The sequence below is a fragment of the Desmodus rotundus genome, chromosome 11, assembly GCF_022682495.2.
Source record: "Desmodus rotundus isolate HL8 chromosome 11, HLdesRot8A.1, whole genome shotgun sequence".
Taxonomy (NCBI): domain Eukaryota; kingdom Metazoa; phylum Chordata; class Mammalia; order Chiroptera; family Phyllostomidae; genus Desmodus; species Desmodus rotundus.
In genome coordinates this window covers 93,615,192-93,640,909 of record NC_071397.1, presented here as the reverse complement: position 1 = coordinate 93,640,909, position 25,718 = coordinate 93,615,192, and the positions used below count along the sequence as shown (strand labels likewise).

At 39.0% G+C, this 25,718-nt stretch overlaps 1 protein-coding gene across 1 annotated transcript in view; it reads left to right on the top strand.

Moving 5' to 3' along the window:
- The window catches only part of RGS17 (regulator of G protein signaling 17), an 87,851-nt gene that overhangs the window by 33,968 nt on the left and 28,165 nt on the right, over window positions 1-25,718 (top strand). Inside the window, exon 2 of the mRNA XM_053914336.2 lies at window positions 22,074-22,217. Coding sequence (XP_053770311.1) covers window positions 22,099-22,217 — 119 coding nt within the window. The 5' untranslated portion in view covers window positions 22,074-22,098. The remainder of the gene's footprint in view (window positions 1-22,073; window positions 22,218-25,718) is intronic.

Genomic DNA, 25,718 nt, shown 5'->3' with positions numbered 1-25,718 from the left:
CCATGACTTCGTAGAGTTGTAATTATTCTTCAAAGGTTTGTTCCCCTCAGACACAGATGAACACGGATCCTAACAACTCTGCTGAATTATCAGGCAAAAAAACATTGGCCATGGTAGAAGGGCAGCCACCTCGTCTACACTCCACTGTGATAAAGCCATCCTAACCTGCACAGTAAGCACATCATGCCGTACTTACTTGCAGACTGGGTGTGTTTGCTCTGTTTTCAGGAGGTCAATCGCTTGGGCACTTATTTTATTTTGTTAATGAAGAAAGTGTAAGAGTAATGAAGTAAATGTAGCTATGAAACTCCAACATAACACTTACTACTGCCACTTACAGCTACAGAGAGAGCCAGGCGTTCTGAGAGTGATTTTTCTTTCAGTTAGACCTGTAATACTGAACCCATAATCCATGGACTAAAGCTGGTGTATGAGCTAATAGTTCCTGATCAGCCACAGAATTTAACTCAGTACACTGCTTTCCTTATTCTTTGGCAAACCCTTCATCTCAGTGTAGACCACTAATGCATGTTCCAGACTGGAACTTTGAGAAGCACTGAGCTAGAATATCGCAGGTTCAATCCGTTCTGCTAACCTGCCCTTTGTCCCTGTTTTGGCGTGGCGGCCTGGCCTTACCTCTGCTGCTCATTTGCTGTACGACCCTGAAGGAATTCACATAGCTGCTTTGTAGCTTGCTCTTCTCCTCTGTGTGAAGAGAATGTGGCCCCTGACAACCCCCTGATGTCCTTTTCGGGGCTATCATTCACATTTGTGCAATGAGTGAGTTTAGGTACAGCTATGGCTAGCAAGAGAGAAAAGGCTAAGTCAGTTATGGCAATTAAGTATTGTACCGTTAAAATGATGACTGTGAATAATACTGTGTAAGATATAAACATGATTATGATAAGTGAAACAAACAGTGGGTCCAATACTGTTTGCATATATACTGTATAACAATTGTGTAAAAATGCATATACAGAAAAGACTGAGCATACATTTTTTTAAACCGTAATTTTAAAAGCATTGTGAAATTATCAGGCTTGTGCATTGGCATTTTTCTTTCTATGTTATCTGAATTTTCATACATGGTTGTATTGTCCACAAATATAAATGAAAAAATAGCCTATAAACGGATTCAATTAAATAAGGCTCCTACAATTCTGAGACTTTTTCTACATAGCCTAATGAATGCTACTGTTCCACAGATTCACCATTTGGAATTCCCTGTGGCATTTTGCAGCTCTTCCTTCTTGCACAAGTTAAAGCTCTTCCAGGCCAAATACCTCCAGCCACTCTGGAGTTCCAGAAGCTGTTCATGGGACTGTACCTACATAACCTTCTGGTATATTATGGGAGGCCCAGCTTCTCCTAGCTAAGGCAGTCTCCACCTGTCCTTTCTGTCATTCCCGTCGTCTCAGGAACCTCAATCCCTTCTGTCTTTAAAAATAAGAATTCCCTCCCTTGACTCTCCATCCTTTTCCAGCTATTCTCCATCACTCCTCTCACCTTCAGAGGCAAACTTTTTGAGAAGTGTTTCAGCTTGTTGGCTCCCTTCCTGTACTTCTCTGTGCTTCAACCACCTGCAATCAGTCCAACATCCTATGACTGCATTAATACAATACAGCCCAACCTCTGGTTGCATTGACTGCCCCATGTAATTTTTTTTTTAATTTCTGTGTCAGTCAGACATAGAATGCCCTGTAGTATGTAACACAGAAAACAAATTTGCTAAGAGCCTGTAGGTAGCTCACAGATGTCTAAGAGGGCCAGGGGGACAGTAGCTGTATCTAGACATCCAGGGGCAGGGCCCCACGGGGCAGCTGTAGGAAAACTCCACTGCTACTAGTGCTCAGCATAGATAAAGCTCCAGGCTGGATGATAGAAGCGTTGCTTCTTCTGTACTTGAACAGCCAAACCCTCTACCAGTTCGCATGCCAGGAAACCAGTTCTCTCCCATGTGGCCATCTCTTCCCTCTGCTAAATAAAGTAACTAGTCATTCATCCAAATGCCCACGGGTTTTTCATCACTATGTTCTCACAACCCAAGGTCACACATTGTACTTGAATCAACACTGCCAACATTTCTATTTCATGATGAAGTTCACAATGGTATTTTCAGTGTGCCTGTGCATGTGTGTCTTTAAAAATAAACCTGTACCTGAAAAGCTACTTTGCAAATTTTAATGTGGTAAAACTAACATTGACTCCTCGAGATAAGCATGCCATTTTATAGTTTGCAGAATCAACAAATTTAAGTAATTTTACCTTACAATCTCAGATTTCCTTTGTTAAGATGAGGTTCTTTGAGTTTAAATTTAGTTCATATTGTAGAGTTATGTTTCAGTTCTAAGATTAAGGATCTATGGAATATTAACTGGTTCTGTTTCTCCTCTCTTTTCCCACCAATATTGTCCAAGAATTAATGAATCATGTTCATCAAAGATTAGTACTAATGACCTTATTTCCATAAAAACAGACATGCCATTCGGCCAGCCTTTCTTTCGGAAAGCTTAGTCTGTAGAAAATAGTCCATTAGTTAAAATTTTTAAAAATGACAATGTTTATCTCCCGTAAATCTGACTATGGCATAGACCTTAATCTGTTTCAGTATTTCCCCCCCAAAAAAACTTATTTAAAAAATCTGTGACGAGAGCTGTAATAGTTATCTTCTAAAAACTAATGCAGAAAACTAGCTTTCTTAGCCTGAGATATTCATTGTAAATGAAACAAGTGTTTTCTCACCACCCAAATTCAGATAAACATTTTACTAGCCATACAGTCTTATCTTGGAGGAGATGAAGACTGGAATTGATGGGGGAGGGTTCAAGAGAGAAGGTTATTTTTCCTGTAAAGAATTGCGGAAATCTGTTTGTGGTCTTCTTGAGTCTTTGCTCGGCAGTAGGCTGTGAATACATAAAGTGAAATTCCACAAAGTCAAGCAAAGAAGGAGACAAGAGTTGTAAGCTCAACAGTCCCAGGGCTTACATAGGAAGGAAGCCACTCAACCTCCAACCAGCCCGGTAGACGGGTTGCCCACAGTAATCATTCAGAGCACTTAGTGGTAACCCTGGTGAGGGCAGGCCTGAATAGGAGTGCTGGCTGCTCCTGGAGTGAGGACCACTCAAGACCCACACCCGCCAAATGTACAAAGTGTCTTGAGTAGATCATGCGGATCTGCAAGTAGCTTAATAGCCTTCCAGAACAAGATTCAACTTCCATTAGAAGAAGAAAACAAAATTAAGGCATCCATCAATGTAAAATGACCATGCCTGGTATCCCATAAAAATTACTAGACATACAAAGACACAGTAAAATATGACTCATAACCAGGAGAAAATATCAGCCCATAGAAATAGAATTTTTAAAGGGCACACATGGATGATGGAACTAGAGGAAAGGAATGTTAATACAGCCATTATAACAATGTTCAGCAATTAAAGGAACACATGGATATAATTTGAAGAGAAATGGAAGGCATTTTTTAAAATCACAAAATGAAACTTAAAAATACAATGCCTATAATACAATAAAATTACTGGATGGGTTTAGCAGATAGTACAAAAAGGAAATCAGTGAAATGGATGTAGTAATAGGATCTATGAAGATTGAAAAACACAGAGAAAAATTACTGAAGTAAAAATAGACAGAGCCTGAGTTTTAGGCTGTATAATATACACATAATTGGAGTTCCAGAATTTGAAAGGGGACGGCACACACACACACACACACACACACAAGAAAGGGGGTGGAGGTACTAGATGAAAGAAGGTGAAGGGATTAGCCAAAAGACATACATGTGTATCCCACAGACACAGGCAACAGTGTGGTGATGGCCAGTGGGGAGGGCATGTGGGGGATGGGGTACAGGTGGGCAAAGGCAGAGGGAAATGGGGACATCTGTAATAGTGTAAACAATAAAAATTTAAAAAAATTAAAGAAACTGGGAAAAACATATGAAAAAATAATGGCTAACAGTTTTCCAAATCTGATGAATTATGTAAACTCAAAATTCCAAGAAGTTTAGTGAACCTCAAGCACAATAAGCAACAGCAATTAACATTATGATAAAATAAAAACCAGTAGCAAAGAGAAATCTTAACAACCAGAACACACTCACACACAAATACACACAGAGACTTTATATAGAGAGAAACAGAGATAACAGCCAACCCAGAATTGCTTCACCCTCCATCTATCTTTGAAGATAGACATCTAAATCAAAATTGTATCTAACAATCGATAACAGAAAACTTGTGGTAAAAAGAACTGTACTACATGAAATATTAAAGGAAGTTATTCAGCCAGAAAGAAAATGATACCATGTGGTAAAAGATCTTCACAAAGAAAGTGAAGTCTGCCAGACATGATGAATGTGTGGGATCGTAGGAAATCCTCTTTCTTCTTGGTTTCCATTTTCTTTAGATATTTATTGATTGGTCAAAACAAAAATAACAATGTGCATGGGGGTTATAACATATAGAAAAATAAAATGTAACAATAAAAGCACAAAGAACCAGAGGCCCGTGAAATGGATGTACAGTCGAGGGAGGAAAAAGAGGTGAGACAAATTGAAAACAAATAGCAATGTGGTAGACCGAAAACGAACCGTATCAATAATCACTTTGAAATAAATGGCCTAAAAACATTTCACTTTGACGGTAATATCTTCAGACTGCATAAAAAAAGCAAAAAGGCAAGAGCCAACTATATATATATATATCTATATATTGCCAAAAACCAAACCCCGCTCACTTTAAATGAAAAAGGTACTAGTAGATACAGAGTAAAAGAATGAACAAAGATATATTGTCCATTGGCTTGGCAGTAACCCACAATCTTCGGCCCAAGTATGTGCATGCACACAGCAAGAGCTTCCAAGTGCAGGAAACAGGAACTAAAATTGCCAGGAGAAACAGAAAAAAGCTGTCAATAATTATTTGAAATTTGAACATGCCATGGGGAGAAATTGGTAGAACAAATAGAAGGTTGCAAAGGGTATAGCTAACTTGAATAACAGAGTCAACCAATTAAATTTATGAATACTGTATCCAAGCACAGAATAATATACATTCTTTTTAAGTACACATGAAATATTACCAAGATACACCACTTGCTGAGTTATAAATCAATTTTTATTAAATAAAAAATTAAAGTTATAATTTAAAATGTACAGAATTATGTCCTCAGTCCAAAATGGAATTAAATTAGACATTAACAAAAAGAGATATCTTAAAAATGCACAAATGCTTAGTAATTAAGCAACATACTTCTAAATAAACTATGAGTCAGAGGAAAAATGTAAAAAAAATGTTTAAATGAAAATAAAACAACATATTATAATTTTATAATGCAATTCATGCAGTGTAATAGTGAAATTTTGCAGCATTTAGTGCTTATGTTAGTAAGCTTTTGATTCATGAATCTCATGTTTGAAAAGTAGCATAGTAATGTAATATAATTTGTATTTGTTTTGTTGAGCATAAGCCTAAACTTTGTTTTATGTTAAAGTGCAATGGTATAGTTCTTTTTTTTATTGTTGTTCAAGTACAGTTGTCCCATTTCCTCCCACCATGCCCCTCACTCCACCCATCCCCACGTCCCACCCTCATACTTACCCCCTTTGGCTTTGGCCATGTGTCCTTTATACATGTTCTTTGATGGTCCTTCTCTTCTTTTCCCCCATTATCCCTCTCCCCTCTCCCGTCTGGTTACTGTCAGATTATTCTTTATTTCCATGTCTCTGGTTATAGTTTGCTTACTTGTTTGTTTTGTTGATTAGGTTCCACTTAAAGGTGAGATCATAGGGTGTTTGTCTTTTACTGCCTGGCTTATTTCACTTAGCATAATGCTCTCCAGTTCCATCCATGCTGTTGTGAAGGGTAGGAGCTCCTTCTTTCTGAAAGTTGCATAGTATTCCATTGTGATATATTTCTTTTTAGTGAAAAGATGATAGATAGATAGATAGATAGATAGATAGATAGATAGATAGATAGGTCTTTTGTCCATTTTTATTAGGTTTTTGATCTTACTCTTGTTTTGAAAAGAGCTCTCTATTTGTGTGGAAATTAACCCTTTAAGCTATAAATTTAAAATATTTTCCCCGCATTGTCATTTGTCTATCAATTATACTCATGGTGGTGGTTCTGTTTCTGGTTTGCTGTGCAGAACCTCTCTCATTAGTTCTAGAATTTGATCGTGTTTTGCGAGGCTTTCCCTTCTGGGTTATAAGACTTCACCTATGTTTTCTTGTGATACTTGACTATTTTCAATTTTTTAATCTGTGTCTAGAATATATTTAGAGTATATTCTGGTATAGATTTGGAGGATTCAATTAACTTTAATCTCTTTCCAAATAGCAATTCATTTCTTCTAACACCACTTAAGAGAATCTTTTCACTTGTATTCTACACTAAATTTCCATGTGTTTTCTCTGTATATACCATCAATATTAAACCAGGTTTACCTGTGAAGGACAAATAAGAAGGAAATTTTATAAAATAAATCAAATTATTTTCAGCTTATTTAAAGCTGGGCTACTCAGTTTGGTCTATGTAAATAATCTTTAAATACAGCACAGAATAAAATGTATGAACTCATTTGTTTATACTGTTACTTACTCATCACTTTGCAACTCCATCTAGTTGAAATCATCAGCTCAATTCTGCTCTCTGTTCTGTGGAGCATCCAGGCAGGGCAGCTCAGGGCTTCCTGCTGAATTACACGGTCAGGGAGCAGATGGTGGTCCCTGCCTCGCCAAGCTTCTTCTCTCTTAGCCGTGTATTCAAAAGGAAGGCTCAGAGAATAGATTTTTGTTCCTGTCCCAAACTGAGGTTACTGTATCAAAGGCAATCAATCAATCCATCAATCAACAATCTACCTTTGATACTAACCATGCTCTGCACACAAAAATCTATTTTAAAATATTACCGACTCAATTAATGATTGCTGACAACATCCAATTTACTAAGGCTTAGGAGGAATTTCTACTGTGTATCCTGTTTGCGACAATATATACCTGGTAACTGGAAAAGCTATCTTTTCTTGCCAATTACAGAATTAAGGGAACATTTTTTTTCAGTCTAGTCCACAGTTGTTTCAATATGGTAACTAGAGAGTTTCAAACTTTTTGACATCCATTCTGCTTTTAAAAGGGAGTTATTTTGTGAGGAAGCTGTTGAAACGGAATAGTTTTCTTAGTTAACATATGTTATGTGACAAGTTTAAACAAGGGGTGCAGAGCTGATTGAAAAGAAGGGGCTGCATTATTAGGGGCAATGCTAATCATGTTCAATCGATTTTGTCTGCCTGTTGAAACTCAGGAGTCAGTACTTGGGACCAACAGAACACTGCCAACTTTGGCTCTGCTAATTAGGGGTACATGAACGGCCAGAAGTAAATTGTTTCATGAGCCACTGGAAAAACTATCAGCCTTGGAAATGTAAGAGATGGTGTCCAGTTATCTCATAAGTGGGGGGCAACTCTTTTCTTGGGGAGAGTGGGGCTCATTTCCCCCACAAGAATTTTTTATATGCTGGAGAAAAAATTCATTATATTTCAAGAGTGACATGAAATGCATCTTAACATTCCTAAAGTCCATCTGAATTCCAACACACCTCTTGAGTTTCACTTCTGTCCTATTTTAGGTCTAGATGCTATCTTTTGGCCTGTTATGAGCTGTGCATAGTAGGAACCTAATATATGTATGTTCATTGATGTTCTGTATTTGTAAACCTTCAATTATAAGTCAAAATATATTTTTAACTTTGGATCAAATCTTTCATAGCTCATATGAAATGGAAATAAAGCACTGTAAATTTATTGGTATAATGAACCACCAACAGATACTTAAATAAATAGTGACCCTTTATATTCTCCCTACCGATGGAACAGTTTAACTTGGTTGCCTTCAAAGGGCTGAATGTAATGTCAACTCCTTAACAATTAAGGAGTAGTTACATGTATACAGTCCTAAAATTATTTCACCCCTTTAAAGGCAACTGTGAGGTTGATGTGGCCCCCGGTGAAAATGAGTTTGACACCCCTGGCCTAGACTATCAGGAGAGATGGACAAAATCCTACATCGTGGATGGACGTAGTCTCCCAGCTTTTCTGGGGCATCTGGGACATGCCCATCGTCTCACAGAGGTTTTCATGTGGGTTCTTACAGCAGGCTAGTATCGCTTCTTGAGTCCTATCAGGACTTTGCCCTAGAAATCTGTGCTAGGCCACATTGCTTAGGACCTGTTCACAGAGAAAGAAGGATTCCAGATGAGAGATAGGCAGTTTTAAATTTAAATCTGCACTAGGCATTCACTAGGTAGCCAGTAATTAATCTCTCCAGCTTCAGTTTCCTTATATATATAAAATGACAATATCTACCTCATAGGTTTACATGCATGAGAATTATGTAAAAGTGCTCAACAACAACAACAAAAATTATCTGCTTGAATGTAAAATGGCACAACCACTTTGAAAGACAGTTTGGCAGCTTCTAACAAGACTAAACATACTCTTACCACATAAGAGTGCTCTTGGTATTTACTCAAAGAACTTGAAGAGAGAGGTCAATGCAAAAACTTGCACACACTGTTTGTAGCAGCTTTATTTATAATTGCTGAACCTTGGAAGCAACCAAGATGTCCTTCATTAAGTAAATAGACAAATTAACTGTAGTACATTCAGACAATGGACTATTATTCTACTCTAAAAAAAAAGAGCTACGAAGCCATGAAAAGACATGGACAAACCTTAAATGCATGTGACTAAGTAGAAGAAGCCAATCTGAAAAGGCTACATACTATACGATTTTAACTGCAGGACATTCTGGAAAAGGCAAAACTGTGGAGACAAAAATGAGTGGTTGCTGGTGGAGAAGGGTATAAGGAGATGAGTAGGCAGAACACATGGGGTTTTTAGGGCAGTGAATATATTCTTAGGATATGCTAATAATGGATATGTGTCACTCACATTTGTCCCAGCCCATAGGATATACAAACACCAAGAGTGGACCCCAACATAAAGTGTGGAGTTTGAGTGTGATGGTCAGTGTAGATCCTTTCCCGGTAAGAATGCGCCATTCTGGTGAATGGCGTTGATATTGGGGGAGGCTACGCATAGGTGGGCAGGGGTTGTATGGGAAATCCCTGTACCTGCCTCTCAATTCTGTTGTAAACCAAAATGGCTCTACTAAACAGTCATTTACAGAAAAGTTGTTTTAATTCTCTCCATCCCACTTCTATTGAATGACAAGATCTACTTCTCCCTAACCAAGTTATATAATGGCAGAAGCCTTTCTTTTGAGGCCAACTTCTGCTGAGACCTATAACTGCAGTTCACTTATTCTTTAATATTTTAATGGTTTATAAAATAGGTGGAATAGAGCGATGGTAGGCATTTATCCAACAGTACGCGAATTGCTTACACTTTTTCACACTCCTGTGTGTACTAATATTTCTGTCTCTACAGGACAAATAACTATCATCAGTATTAACTGAGTGGTTAATTATTTGTACCTTAGATACTGAAGATACAAATAATTCCATAGTTCCCATATCTTCAAAACACTTACACAGGAAGGACAAAAGCATAAAAATAACTATAATTAACATAAATTGAGAGCTTGCCCTGTACCCTGCACTATGCTTATCACAAGGATCTTTTCCTTAAGTCTTTACACGTCCTGGTGAATTAGGTAATGCTGTTATCTTCATTTTATAATTGCATGACCTGGGCTCACAATGGTTAGGTAACTTGCCTGAAGAGTAGGAGGTAGAGCTATAATTTCAGTTCTCGACTACTGTATTAGAGGATATCCTCCCTAACGGTGTAGCTCCGGCATTCGGTGAGACAGTAAGTGTTAGAATGCTGCTACTCAGCGTGAGATCACACCTGATCCGTGTGCTGATTGGCCGAACATCTGCTCTTGGTCCATGACGAGTAAGTAATGAAACTGAGAGTACGTGGCTAGAAATGTTTGCAGCAATTTGACGGTAATTTTATGTCTATTAAATCCAAAACTAATGGGGTCTGGTATATTCTATGGGTTCATTTCATGTTATTGTTTATTTTTATCACATTTAAAGTATTGCTCTTTGGCTGATTGGAAATTTAAAAAACAAAACAAACCCTGGTCCTTCACCACCAACAGTGTGGTGAATCCAGAGGATTAGTGAGGTGAGAAAGTGTCATAGATGAATGAAGTAGGAATTATGATGACCGCGTGAATAGCTAATGATAATTGAGCACTTACTATGTGCTCACCATGGGTTAGTCTCTCTCAATATACATATTATATATATATATATATATATACACACACACACACACACATATATATATACACACACATATATATATACCATATCTAAGTACTGTATTTCTCAGACTACAAGACACACCGGACCATAAGTGGTACCTAGGTTTTAGAGGAGGAAAATAGGAAAAAAAAAACCCGCTCCACTGCCACTCCCCCCGACATTCTCCACCCCCCAACCCCTGTAAGCCAGATAAGCTACATTCAGACTATAAGACAGACCCTCATTTTCCTCCCAAATTTGGGAGGGAAAGTGCATCTTATAGTCCAAAAAATACAGTATATTTTTATATTATATATATATATATATATATATATATATACACAATGCTATACATATATGTATACATGTATATATAATTATCTGTGTATCAAGAGAGTTATCATTTAATATCTCACAACAACTCTAGAACTTTGGGTGGATGTCTCTCATGCCTGTGTTTCCTGATTATGTCCTAGATATTACTGCCACTATCCACTTCTCCCCCAAGAGTTACTCTTTGTGAAAAGACAAACCAAAGGGTTTCTTATATTACCAGTGTTATTCCATGAATACATAAGGGTGGAGAATAATTATGCTTCCCCAGCACAGTCCCCCTCCCCCAAAAAAACCCCTGCCATTTTACTCATTAGCTTTTTTGTCTGTGTTTCGGATAGTACTTGGTGAGCTGTTGTGAATACCTGTGTCAGGGCTTCTGGGTGGAACATCGTCACACGTAGCCCCATAGCGGCCGCCCACTCTTCCTGGAATGAGTAGAAATGTTTTGCTGTGTGAGCACAGAGCGCTGATTGAATTGACTGAATCACTTGTGTTCTGCCTAGAATGTGATGTGTCTATGAAAAAGAGGAAAAAGATTGAGCTGCTATTAACTTTATAACATGGGGCCAGTTTGCTGAAAATATTTATGTTAAAGACAGATTGAAGCGAAGTAGTAAATTTGATTAAACAGCTGTAATAATAGACTCTAGGGAAACATGACCATAAATCCGCTTCCAAACATTTTTACCTTGGGTAGAACACGGGATTTTGAAGAAGTTTTTTGGTTACTTGATTGTGTCTTTAAATGTTCTTTTTTAGATGTCTACTAGTGTAAGACAAAACATACAGAACGTAGCATGTAGCTTTGGAAACAATAGGTAATATACTCACTCAGAAGTGGGGTACATCTGAGACAATGGTGATTGAAATGAAGATTTCCTTCAACATAGAAAGTACTGCAAAGGGCAGGAGTGAGTGAGAAGTGACCTACGTTGCCTTAGCGGTAGAAAAAGATTTGAATAGCATACGGGGACATTACAAGAAACACGAACATAAATGGGATATTTTTTGTGTTTTAGCTCCTCCTGGGGATGCTTCCACATAGTATTAATCTCTTTATTCCCATTTCAATTGTTCATATAACCATTTTTCTCTCTTAAATCTCCATAGCCACTATCCCTGTTTTGGCAACGGTCTTAAACACGTGTACGAATAATTACCATTAGGAGAAACAGTCTCGGGCACACCCTTTTACAAATATTGTGGTTTTGTTTTCTCTACTAATTTCTTTTCTTTTCCTATTTTAAATCTTCGTTTCTTTCCCTATATTACCTTGTTCATCTGTGTGTGAACTGAAATACTGAGCATGTCCACCCTCTGAGAAGCCGCTTGGTGACTCTGAAAATGAACATGTCACTTGGACGGAAGCACAGTCAGTGCTTCCCCAAGTAAACACGCGTGACTCTGTGTTAATCAGTGGCACTTTCTAGAATGTCCCACAGAAAGTACTAGGGCCACGCTGAGGATTCTCGTTGTCACCATGCCGTGTTTATGACAAAGATTGCTCCTACTGTAATGTATTTTTGGTCCGATTTCTAAAGCATTTACTCTTAAGTGAATGCAGCCTTTCTAAACTAAAGCAAAGCCTGCATCAGTCAGGTAAATATTGGATTTTTAAAAGTTCTGCTTTATGTGTATTGGTCGTCTTGACTTTCTCAACTTGCTAAGTAATTGAATGACCTTCCCCTTCATTTTAAATGTACAAAGCTGGAGCCTGGGAGAAAACCTGTACTGGGAGAAGCCTTGCATTTCTCTTATTTCACTCATTTACCACATATTGACTGAGCTCACTGGTCCTCAAGCTTCTTCCTAGAATGAAGTTCCCGGAGATACGGCACTTTAAACCACGTTTGTTCGATGACACTAAAATCGAAATAACTAATTATTAATGTATGTGTACAATGAAATAAATGCTGGTTGGTGTTAAATTCCGAAGTGCCAAAATGTGAATAGATACCAACATTTTCAGAAGAAAAACAAAGGGATAAACTTTATGAGAGACATTTCTCCTCATTAAATTAACTCTCTTCCTCTGAGCAAAACAGAGGCATGGCTGTCTATGGAATGGAATACTTGCTTCAGCTCACAAAGTGTCACTTCTTGGTGGGAGCTTATTGGAGCCACATAATTACTCTTCCACGTGTACCAAGAGCACTGCGAGGGGTGCCTCAGCCTCTGCGCTCACAGTGTTCACAGTCATTTTTGTTGTTGATCTGTTCTCAGACATGATTCTTTTTTTTCTGCATTTTTTATGGTTATTCAAGTATAGTTGTCTCCATTTGTCTCCATTTTCCCACCGCCATTTTCCCCACCCACCCCCACCTGCCACCCTCAATCCTTCCCCCCTTTGGCTTTGTCCAAGGGTCCTTTATACATGTTTCTTGATGACCCTTCTCCTTCTTCTCCCTATTACCACCCTCTCCCCTCCACTCTGGTTGCTCTCAGTTTGTTCTTTATTTCCATGTCTCTGGTTCTATTTTGCTCACTTGTTTGTTTTGTTCATTAGGTTCCACATCTAGGTGAGATCAAAGGTATTCATCTTTCACCACTTGGCTTATTTCACTTAGCATATGCTCTCCAGTTCCATCCATGCTGTCGCAAAGGGCAGAAGTTCCTTCTTTCTCTCTGCTGTGTAGTATACCATTGTGTAAATGTACCAGTTTTTTGACCCACTCATTTACTGGTGGGCACTTAGGTTGCTTCCAGCACTTGGCTATTATAAATTGTGCTGCTATGAACATTGGTGTGCATAGGAGAACTCATAGTCTTGTAGGAAAAACACATACAACACAGCTATAAAACCATAGGGATCATGGCTCACAGAAGGTAGGATAGTGCCAGGTACCTTCTCACAAGCTGGGAGGGCTGGCAAAGATTGCCTGGAGGAATTGCCTCCACTAGGTGCTGGGGAGCCCAAAAGGAGAGACTCGAGACTCTAGGATGTCAGAGTCTTGTAATTTAAGCAGGCTTGTATGCAAATTACAACTTAAAGTGGTAAGTGCACAATACTGTGTAGCACTGAGAGGAATGCACCTATTTTTGGCAAATAGGAGGATAGAAGACAGAGAGGGAATGGTAAGCAAGGTGATCATTGAAGGGGTACTACAGTAGCCCCCCCTTGTCTATAGAGGATGTGTTCTGAGATCCCCAGCCAATGCCTGAAATTGTGGATAGCCTCAAACCCTAGGTATACTAAGTTCTCCCCTATACATACCTGTGACAAAGTTTAATTTGTAAGTGAGGCATGGTAAGAGATTAACAAGAAATAATAAAATAGAACAGTTATAATGATAGGCTATAATAAAAGTGAGGTAGTCTGTCTCTCTTTCAAAATGTCTTAAGGCCGTACTGTACTCGGCCTTCTTGTGATGGTCCGAGATGATGCAGTGCCTACGTATGAGATGAAGTGTAGTACCCAGAATGGCACACAATTTAAAACTAACGGGTCATATATATCTGGGATTCTCAATTTAACGTTTCCAGACCACGCTTAACCCTGGGTAACTGAAACCATGGAAAGTGAAGCTGCAGATAAGCAGGACTACCTTATCACAATTTTGAAAATAGCACACTAAAAAATACACCCCCCACCATCCAAGCAAAAAAAGGAACAGCTGGTTTGGACACAACGCTTTTTAGAAAAATATGCCATGAGCCGAGGAGTCACATGGAAAGCTTGCTCCGTTGCGTAGATGTCTGCTGACTGGGCCAGAGCTGGGTGGGTATCAGACAATTTAAATTGAGGAGTGAGTTGTTTTCCTCCACAGGGGAAATGCATCACAACTAGGAATAAAGATCTGTACATGATGAATTGTTTCCTTGTCCACTCCGGTGCTAGAGAGGGCCTCACAGATTTGGCTTATTTAGCAAATACCTTTTGGGGGGCTAAACACTGAATCAACAACTCTATGGTAAAACTGAATGCTTTCACTAAACATGGCAAGATGGCCGCGATTATGATGAAGTTTGTTGGAGAAGGAGCTGATTGTGGGCACTGTGAGTCACTGGAGACTCCATTCATTTACATGTGATAGAAATTACAGTGTTCCTGGTGAAATGAAAAACCAAACCATTTGTCTTCTTTCTTCACTGAGGGAGCCTTTGTGTAGATCCCTGAGATAAGAAGATTCAACCCAATGGAAATGAAGCCCCACCCAGTAATAAAGAAAATGATCTCGCAGCAAAAAGACGTGTGGGAGGTGATGGAAATCTTCCACATCTTAGCCTGAAAACATTGTACCACAACAACTTTTTCCCCACATTACGAACAACTCGATCCAGTTTTATGTTGAGAGAGCTATCATTATTGAGTGCTTACTATATATATGTACGAAGTCTTGTTCTGAGAACTTTTACATGTGCATTTAACCTTTACAGTAGTAATGATGTATTGATGTGCTCTATTATTATCAGTAATTGAGGAGACCGGGACACAAACAGGTCTAAGTACGAACCAAAGGTCACCCAGTTGTCGGCTTGGACACGGCCCGCCTGACTGCAGAGCTTGTTTAATCCCATCCCACGGTGCAGCTTGGCGGAGGTTGCCATTTGTATATTTGCAAGTTGGAGTCCTAAAACCAAAACAAAACCAAGAATAAAATAAGAAATCACTAATTTTGGTGTGCAAAGCCAGCTAATTTTCCGAAATTGATAATCTCACTCCACCAGCAGCTTGACCACTAAGAAAGGCGTAGGTACCGAATTGTGCTTCTTAATCCCTTCACCTTTTTCACTCAGCTCCCCAAACCCCCTCCCATCTGGCAACCACCAGATTGTTCTCAGGATCCCTTTGAAAATTCTGTACATGTCTAATCTTTATGCTGTGACCTGAAACTAATATATATATGCAATATTGAATATCAATTATACAATATTGAATACCACATATATATAATATTGAATATCAACTATAATAGACAAATTAAAAAAGAAAGATGTAGGAACATTCCTTTTCTTCCAAAGTAAGGAAACATAAAACAATTATTCTTATATTTATGTATTACAGTATCAAAATACTGAGCAAATTTTATATGGATTTTTAAGATAAAATGTGAGTACTTACATTGCAGAAGGTCATTCCAGAGCCTCGATTCTCTAGGCTTCCTGGCTATGAGTTTGTTCCCATCCTCCATCTGGGGTACTTTGGGAGAAGTAGCATGTTCAAACTTGACGGCGTGCCTTAGGGCTGTTAAGAATTATATTAAAATGTACAAATCTCTGCCTTGGGAAAATAGGTAATTTTAATAAGCCAAGGAATCCTTTGTATTCAATAGGCAATACTTACTGTGCATCTGTTATTGACAGAATACACTGCTATGTTACAGGAAAACCAATATGTAAGATACATTTTTCTCCTTCACATTAAGAGCTTTATAATCCTATTGGGAAAAAATGTATCAACAAAACAAATGAAGAATAATATTAGTTTGTGCTCAAGAATTGACAATATAATCTACAAGAGTGTAGAAATTGATTTAAAAAAATAGGGGTTGCCCATCTCCTTCCCCAGATATATTTTGAGAGAGAACAGGCAGTTTGGGCAGCCCCTGTCAAGACCAAGGACCTCAGAACTAAGAGAGGTTTGCTCAGTCTAACCATCCACATAGACTCGAGGCCAACGTTAAGTCAACCTCTTCCAAAGTGTTGTCTAGTCTGAGCATGAATGCCCAAGAGTGTTTGGCTTGATGCTAATCTCACAGATAAATTATGGTCTCATCTGAGTATCAGACAAACTTTCCGTATGTGGAAGAATCTCTCAGCAGCTCCTATTCATCAATTCATCATCTAACATTTGGAATCTTACAAAACAGACTTACATTCTCTCCCAAATCACATCACTTTTAATATTAGAAAATTATTATTCTGATTATCAGGGTCTTCTTTAGAGCTAACACCTTTGTTCTAGAAGTAGTATTCTTAGGAGATTTTTAAAATATTTTCAACGCACCTCCTTCCAGTCTTCTGAACACATTACAATTTCTTCCTTCAGTGGTGCTGACCAAAGTTGGACGTAGCCATTTAATCAGTCCAGACAGGACCTGTCACCAGCCCTTTTTAGAAAAAAATACATGCTTCTAACAATGCATTCTAAAATTTCCATTCACTATTCTGTTTACATTGAACTGTTGATTATCACTGAATTTATTGTCCACTAAATTGCCTAGAATTTTTCATATGCTCCTGTTAACCATGTGTCTCTCCTCCTAGTATAATGCATTTTTTAGAACCAAGCTCATATCCTTATATGTATCTTTTTATGTTTATTTGTTTACTTATTTATTAAAGAGAGGGCGGAAGGGACAGAGGTAGGGAGAGAGAGAAACACTGATTGGTTGCCTCCCATAAGCTCCTGGACTGGGGATCATATGTGCCCAGACTGGGGACCCAACCAGCAACCTAGGTATGTGCTGTGACTAGGAATTGAACCTGCAACCTTTCAGTTATGGGATGCACCAGCCAGGGCTATATTTATTTTTTTTAATTTTAGCTTGTTTTACTTTGTTCATTGCTCCAACTGTACAGATATTTTTGATATAAAGATATAATTGACATATAACATTATGTAAGTTTAAGGTATACAATGTATTGGTTTAATACATTTATATATTGTGAAATGATTACCACTGTAATTTAGCTAACACCTCCATCATGTCACATATTTATGGTTTCTTTTTTTGTGATGAGAATATTTCAGATCTAGCTCTTTAGCCACTTTGAAATATATAATACAGTATTATTAATGATAACTGCAATGCTGTGCCTTACACAAGCTCCAGAACTCATTCATCTTCCAACTGCAAGTTTGTACCCTGGACCAGCATCTTTCCCGTTTTCCCACACCCCAGCCCCTGGTAACTAGCACTCTCCTCTGTTTCTACTACTTCAGCTCTTGTGGATCCCACACACAAGTGGTACTAGACAGGCTTTGTCTTTCTCTGTCTGCTTTATGTCCCTTAGCACAATGCCTTCAAGTGCATTCATATTGTCGCCAAGGACAGGGCTTCCTTCTCTCTCGTGGCTGAATAACTTTGCATTATTTTATAACGCATAAATATAAGGACCATTGTTTTATATTTCTTACTTTGGAAGAAAAGAATGTTCTTACATCTTTCTTTTTTAAAAAATGGATCCATTACAGTTGACATCCAATATTATTTTATATTAATTTCAGGTATACAGCATAGTGGTTAGCCACTTGGGTAATTTTCCAGGTGATCCTGAGAACAAACCAGGTGGGAGGGGTGTTGGGAGGCTGGGTGAAAGCTGGAGGGATTAAGAAGTGGGACCTACAAACTGGGACCTACATCTTTCTAATGGCCAAGATGGTAGGGAGATCATCAATTTGGAAAAGCCAAAAGACTAAGCAGACAGTGAAAGGTCTTGCAAATCTATCAAATGATATTTGTACACCTGTACAGTGATTTCAACCCACAACATCCTAGAGATTCCCTGAGTAAATTGATACCCCGGATGGCATTTCCCTCTGAATTTTTCCAAATTAAATATTTAACAGTAAGGAAATTAAGGTATTTAATTCTCAAGAAAGCTATTGAATCTTTCTGCAAATTTTTGTGATATAGATTATGGCCCTGGGTATAAAGCTACTTTGTGTGTATGTTTCTGAAGAAAAATAGGCAAAAATCTTTACCTCCATGGAACTTAATTTCTGGTTGGCTAGACACGCAAATGCATAAAACTTACAGCATAACCAATGATGATCGCTAATATGAAGGCAAATTAAACCAGAAAGGGCGATAGGTCATGCTGGGGGTAGAGTGAGTTGCGATTTTAAATAAGGTAGCAGGGAAGGTGTCACTGAGAGTGTGACCTATGAGTAAAGATGTGAAGGAGTCAAGCCCTGAGTGTGGAACAGGAAGTGCAAATGCCCTGACACGTGATGTTCCAGGGAGGGCCACCGAGGGGCCACTTTGGTTAAACAGAGGGAGTAAGGAGGAGAGAAAAGAATATGCACTCAGAGAAGCGACGAAGGACCACATTGCAAAAACCGTGGCTTTCACTTTGAGTGAAATAGGAAGACACTGGAAGACTTCGAGTGAATTCAGATGGAATATTTTTTTTTGGCTGAAATCATCTCTTTGAAAAGATTCCCTTTAACAGAATGACCTAGGAAGAGGAAGAGATGAAGGGTCGAGGTAGAAGAGGCATGGAGGAGACCAGGTAAGAGAGATTTGCTGCTCCCCTGATGTGGGACCTGATGAAATAGCGAAGCTGAGGGTGGCTCTGAATTTCTTTCCGTCTGAATGATCAGAAAGATGAGGCTTTTCACTTACAGAAGGTGGGAAAACTGGGAGGAACTCCTTGGTGGTGGGGAGGGGTGGCATTAGAGAGTCAGATTAGTGCACGTTATGTTTGAGATGCCAAGTTAGAAAACCAAATAGAGATGTCAAAGAGGTAGTTAAATATATGAGTCCCAAATTCAGAAAAATACCCTCCTTATTGGACTGTAAATTTGAGAATTTTGAAAACTGGTAGGCCCAGTAAAAATCTCAATGAGTTAAATACATACATGACAGAGAATGGATTTCTCAGGATGGGGTACTGCGGCCATCCAAAATTTGGAAGTGAGAGAGATAAAAAGGAACTAACAAAATGGACTGAGAAGTGACTAGTGAGATTGGAAGCAACCAGGTGACCCCGGAAGGCGAGAGAAGAAAGTGTTTCAAAGAGGGCGGAATGATCGCTGTGTCAAATGCTGATAGGCTCAGACAATTATGATAAAATGAGTCGGATTTAACAACCTGGGGACATTGTGATGTAAATAAAAACAGTGCCAGTGGAGGGATAGGGCAACTCTCTTATTGTCCAAATTCACGTAGTCACATTTATTTCTAGACTGTTTCTAAACAGAGAAACATGGAGTTTTATTTCAGCTGCTCATTAATTGAATCCAGTATCATATTTTATCAATTTCAGTGCAAATACCTCTTATATTCCACTGCTTCCCTCTGATTTTGTTTTCTTCCGGCTGACGTTGATTTCAGCAAGGATCTGTGTAGTAAATTCAGTTTATATGTCATAAATCATCTTGACTCTTGAATTAATGTTTAGCTAAATATAAAAACGTAGGCGATCGTTTTTCTCCCTCAGCACGTGGAAAACGTTAGTCCCACACCCGTTGTCTCTGGTCCCTAATATTGCTCACAAAGGCAACTGTCAGTACCTGCTACTTTGGAGTTCTGTGGTTTTATTATAATGCGTATAAGTGTGGATCTACTTTTATTTTTATTTTATTAATTTCATGCAGCATGTCATGTGCTCTTTTAATGTGAGGCTTTGTTTTCTTTTGTTTTCCTGCAGTTCTGGTAAGTTCTCAGCCAACTTCTCAAAAATAATACTTCCTCGATAATCCGTTAGTTAGTTCTCTCCTTGTGATGAAAATCTTATCGGACGTATATTGGAGCCTTCAAATGTCACTGTTGTACTTGTCTCCTTTATTTTTTATCTTTTTGCTGAATTCTGGGCACAGTTCTTTGGCACCATTGCTTATTCTCTTTGGGATTTCTTTGGGAAGATACGATTCCATCTGAATTTTTTAACGGCTGTGTTTTTGTTTTTACATGTCTGTTTTTCACTCTCTCGACTCTTGTTTCATATTTGCCTGTATTTGTTTTTATAACTCCTTGCTGTCTTATACGAATAAGACAAATGTTCTCACAGTCTTTTATCACATTGTTTACATTAGTTTAATATGCTTATTAGACTAATTTTAGATGATTCTGGTTTGGTTTTGGTTTTGCATTTAATCAGGAGGGTATTTCTTTCCTGGTTGTTCAGTTGGGTGTCTAGTTCCCAGTGTTGTTTGGAGTTTTTGCTTTCAGGCAGCACATGGAGTGAGAGGTATATATTCTCACTCTTCTTGATGTAACGCTTTTTCACTTGTCTCCACTAGTCAGTCCTTTGAGTCCCTCAGTCCCACAGGAGCTCTTTCATCAGCATCCCAGGGTTTCCTCCCACCTGGCAATGCTGCTGGGCACGTCTCTGACCCATGACACTGAACCTGGGGGCTGCTTGGCCTAGGTCAGGCCTGGATGGCATTCCCTGCATCCTCTCCCTCCTGCAGCTGGGCACAAGTGAATGGTACCGACAGTTCTTTCAGCATCCTTTTACGAATAGTGGAACCACACAGCCCCTGGTTTTACTCAGGTGCCTGGACCTGGTCTCCCACTACTCACAGAGGAGCGTTTTATATCCACCTGGGGTACAGGACCTCTGCACCTTGCTGTTCCCACACCTGAATTACAAAATGCCTGTGACGTTAGCCCCCATGTACTGACCGCTGTGGTTTTCTGGTCTGTTTCTGGTCTAAAGCGATGCTTATCTTGTTTTCAAGAACAAGGTATTTTTTTTAAAGTGTCTATCATTGTATTTAGAACTAAAAATTTAATATGTAAAGCTCCCAATGCCAAAGTAACCTGAAGTATTTGACATTGTTAATATGCATTGCTCTCAGCTACACATATGACCATGCATGTACATGATTTACATACATTGCATATTTTTGAAAAAACATCACTCAGCAGAATTCATTCCTTTTTCAGAAAGGTCATGCTAAATGTGATATTATTCTACTAACACAAAACTTTATCTTTCATCCTCAGCAAAGTCCTAGATCAGGGTTGGGTTTCCAAATAGAAAGCAGCTCACTCGATCTGATCTGGAAGATGACAGGTGGGGCATCCTGTATCCCAGCGGTTTTCTTATCTGCCATGATATATAATACACATTCCACCAAAGTAATTCTCCTCGATGGTATCGCTTTGTCCCCTTTCACAATTCTCTACCTAGTAAACAGGAGTCGGGGTGGTGGAGGCAAAGGAGGCGACGCTTTTGCAGCAAGGCTGTTTCTCGGAGAATCAGGCAGTTTGCCAATATTATCGAGATTAGGTGCCTGGAGAAAAAGGAGGTTGAGTATTTTTACAAAAAGGTGAGAGAGCACCGAAAACACTCTTGATCTCCCTCATGATGTCATTAGTTAACAGCCCTGCCACGATGATTTTTGAAGCTCAGCGAACCTCACAGGAGACCACAGCGAGGAAGCAGGAAGTACACACCCCCATAACCACTCAAAGGTGTTCCTACAGAGAAGCAGATGCGGTCACTCTTGAGTAAGGAAGGAAGTTAAAAATAAAGTTCCACACATAATATTTACCGTGCCAACTGATTTTGATTATGTGGCAAGATTGCTACTAACCTTTTATGTAGCAGATAATGATCGATGTTTGTCCCCAAAGTTTTTAGGATGTTCTCCTAGAAGCTGTCCTGGAGAATTTTTCATTTGACTGCCGAGGCCTATTTGTTTTCCCCTTTTCTAAACCATCTTCCTGCCCCCACCCTGTAGTCAAATTTTGCTTCCTTTCAGGACAGGCAACTTATCTTTATTGTGACCTTTTCTCATGCCTTCCATTTTCTCTCCTCTCGCAGCCAATCCAGTACGAACGCAGCTGAAATGCGAAAAAGGCAGCAGCCGCAAAATGAAGGAACACCTGCTGTGTCCCAGGCACCTGGAAACCAGAGGCCCAACAACACATGTTGCTTCTGTTGGTGCTGCTGTTGCAGCTGCTCCTGGTGAGTCCTGTTATCTGTAAGACGCCGCCCCGAACTCGGTAATAACGGGAGTGCACATAGGTTCCTGAGGGTCATGCAACTTCGCAATCTGTCTTTTTCTTCCTCTAAAAGTAGGAATTATTGGAGAACATCATGGACTTAATGCAAACATTTCCATATGCAAAATGTATTTCCTCAGAACCTACATTTAAATTGATAGTAAAGAATGAAAGATTATTTTATAACATGTTTTCCTTCATCCTTGCTTCCTAAAGATACAGGTAAAAATAAGATTGCGTATTTGTGTAACAATAGACGACATTCTCCAATGTTACAGAAGGTGCAAGAACACTAAAATAATATCTAGCAGTGCTGTGTGTAGTCCTCACTGTTGAGTTTTAGTTATAGGCTATTTCACAGGGCCTTGATCTTCAGACTCAGAGTCAGAAAACTAGGAGCCAGGCGGGCAACCTCAGCCACAAGAGAGATGACAGAGGCAGGAAAAGAAGTGCCACAGACTCATGTTGACAGATCTAAAGGCCAGGGGCTATGATGGATACGAAGGCCAAGTCAGTTAATTAAAAACTCTGAACTTGGAGCTGGAGAATCTGCTTTCCAGTGCGATTTTATCACTGACAGGCTCGATGACACTAAAGTTGTAACGCCTGCTTTTTGGCTTCCTGATTGCAAAAGGATGAAAAGTTACACAAGCTGATTCCCCAGGTCCCGTCTAGTGCTAAATGTCCATGATTCAGGCACTTCAGAAAACCTGCTCTGGTTCCAAATTTTCAAAGTACATTCAGATAAAAAAAGCAATAAATGCCCTGGCCGGGTAGCGCAGTTGGTTAGAGTATTGTCCCAATACTCCAAGGCTTCAGGTTCAAGCTCCCGCCAGGGCACATACAAGGATCAAACAATGAATGCATAAGTAGTGGAACAACAAATCAGAGTTCCTCTCTCTCTTTCTCTCTCTCTCTCTAACCACCCCCCCCAGCCCTGCCTAAAATCAATCAATTAAAAAGAAAGAAGGAAAAGCACTAAGACCCAGAGCCCAAAGATAGATGCAGATGAGATTTCTCAGGGGGATGTTAGATTACTGGAACTTTTCATACAACCTAAGTTTTGGAATCCTTTAAAACCCAATTCACAAGTGGATCTTCTGGGTTAGCAGTGGTTTTCTTGATCTCCCCAACCTATTTCAAAACCCTAAAGAAAGGCCCAAATACTTGTATGGTCTCTTAGAAGTTTCCATTGTCTGTTAAGGTTATTGTCATGGGATGGTGGCATGGTGTTCTATCCTTGTGGCCACAATAGCGTTTCACCGTGCAGTGGTGAACTTGGTGTTGAGCAAGCTCTGCGCATCTAGAAAACTTGATTTCCAGAAAAACCAGCAGTTGGAAGATTGAAAGTAGTTTCTGTAAATATAAAAAGTGCTTCCCACATGATGATTCTTAGTTAGGGGAAAGTCGTATATAATTTCTTTTCTTTCATTCTTAAGCCTAAACTATTTCAGATGGAGGAAATAAGAGTTCTAAAAGAGGGGCATATGTCAATAAAATCATGTAGATTTTTCTTCTGTATCACTCCTAAACCTGTCTTGGAGATTATGGAGCTCCAGTCTGGACCCATGAAATACAGTGGATTCCCGCATGGTGCACATGGGGTTTCCTGGAACAGGGCGGTTCTGAAGTTGAACTGCCTGGGTTCAAATCTCGTCTTCCTCCAGAACTGTCTGCTTGGCCATCTGCAGACTTATAAGAAGTCCTCAGATTCCTCATCTGTGACATGACAGCAATGAGAATCCCTGCCTCATAAGGTTTCTGTAAACATTAAATAAAACACATATGAGCTGAGAGATCTGATGCATTTAAGATGGATTTAATAAGAGCTCACTGGGCCATTAAACATTTCATGTTGGAAGAATAAAATCTCTTTAAAGAGGAGCTAGTTTGAAATAAGGTATGTTTAATATTAGGTCGTGGTTGTAATACAAAAAGTGTGTTGGAACGGAAAGCTATTTTTATTTAAATTCTGTATAAATCATCCCAAATATATTGTTACTCAGTACTGAGAATTATACTTCTATTTCTCATCTGCACCCTACCACATTCCAGTAATCAGTACATGGTTTTATTTACCTGCCAAATTTAATTCTGAATTGTTCCAGGATTAAAACATCAAAACAGATAGAGTACCGAAGACTCATTTACAGTCAAACAGGTATTTAGCAAGACTTGCTTTTATTAATATTAAATGTGTACATTAAATAACAGTATGTAACATGAGCTCATGAGCATTAGATGGTCACAGAACACAGACTATGGATCTAGAACAGCTTTCGGAAACTGCATTAAATCTGCATGCCTCTAAGGTGATGCGTATTTGGACCCCAAACGCGGGGTGCATTTGATGAGTGTTCGATTAGTTCTGGAGTGTCCTTGTCAAGAACTGCATGTGTTAGCAGTGAGTCATGGATGCCCGAGTTAGGTGATAAAATGCACAGTCTGTAAACTTACGAGTCTCCTGTATATAATACGTGAGAGGTAATTTCTACTGTAAGTAATGATAACAAAAAATGAAAGTTAAACTGCCTTGAACTGTGGATGTTATCTCATTGCAGATGAAAATGTCCTTTACACATGCATTTTAAACATATTATTTTTGTACTTTGAGTTTAGGGAAAAAGCTTGTAAAGGCTTATTAGAATGAGGGGGGAAAAAAAAAAAGAAAGAAATGCTCTTCAAATTTTCCAGGCTAGGTCAAAGGAGCAGAACAAAAAGAAACACTAAAAAAATGTAATTTAGGGACCAAAAAAAGTTAGAAATCAAAATATGAGTAACTGTCATTTGTAAATAGCAGCAGTTGTCATGTAGATTTTGCCTCCTTTTTAGGAAGTAGAGTGCTAGAAAGTATATTTCTATATCTAGTAATAAATATGAATACTTCAGTCTAGCCTCACATGTTAAGGGCTTTTTAAACAATACAGCATTTCCCTCAAATGTGCATTTCTCATTCATATTTCATTGTCAGCTCCTCTCCTATTTAAATTCATTCCTTTCTTCATAAAATGATCACTGTGCTTTATTTGGGGGGATGGTACAGAGAGTAAGTACATAACTACTGAATATTTCCAGTTTCCTTCACAAATCTAAAAAGTTTGGACTTTGTTCACAATGGCTAATTAAGCTGATCAGGGAACCACTTCCTTCCCCCCATCAGTCTCTCTCTGTCTCCTGTTTCCCCCTCACAGCCTCCATTTCAAGAAGAGGAAACAAGAGAGTGAGGTTTAGACCATTCCGTCTGTGTCACGTAAATGAGTCATGGAGGCCTGAGTCTCGGCCCTAAGATGAAGTCTGTACGTTTGCAAATTGTATTGTATGTGTGAGACCAAGCTGTTCCTGAGGTTCACGGTCACCACTGTCCAAACCTCATGTTCCTCTTTTATCAGGATGCAAACAAAATGACCTCACTCTTCAGGTAGCTAAACCCCTTCCCCTTTCGTCATGAAAAATAAACCTCTGA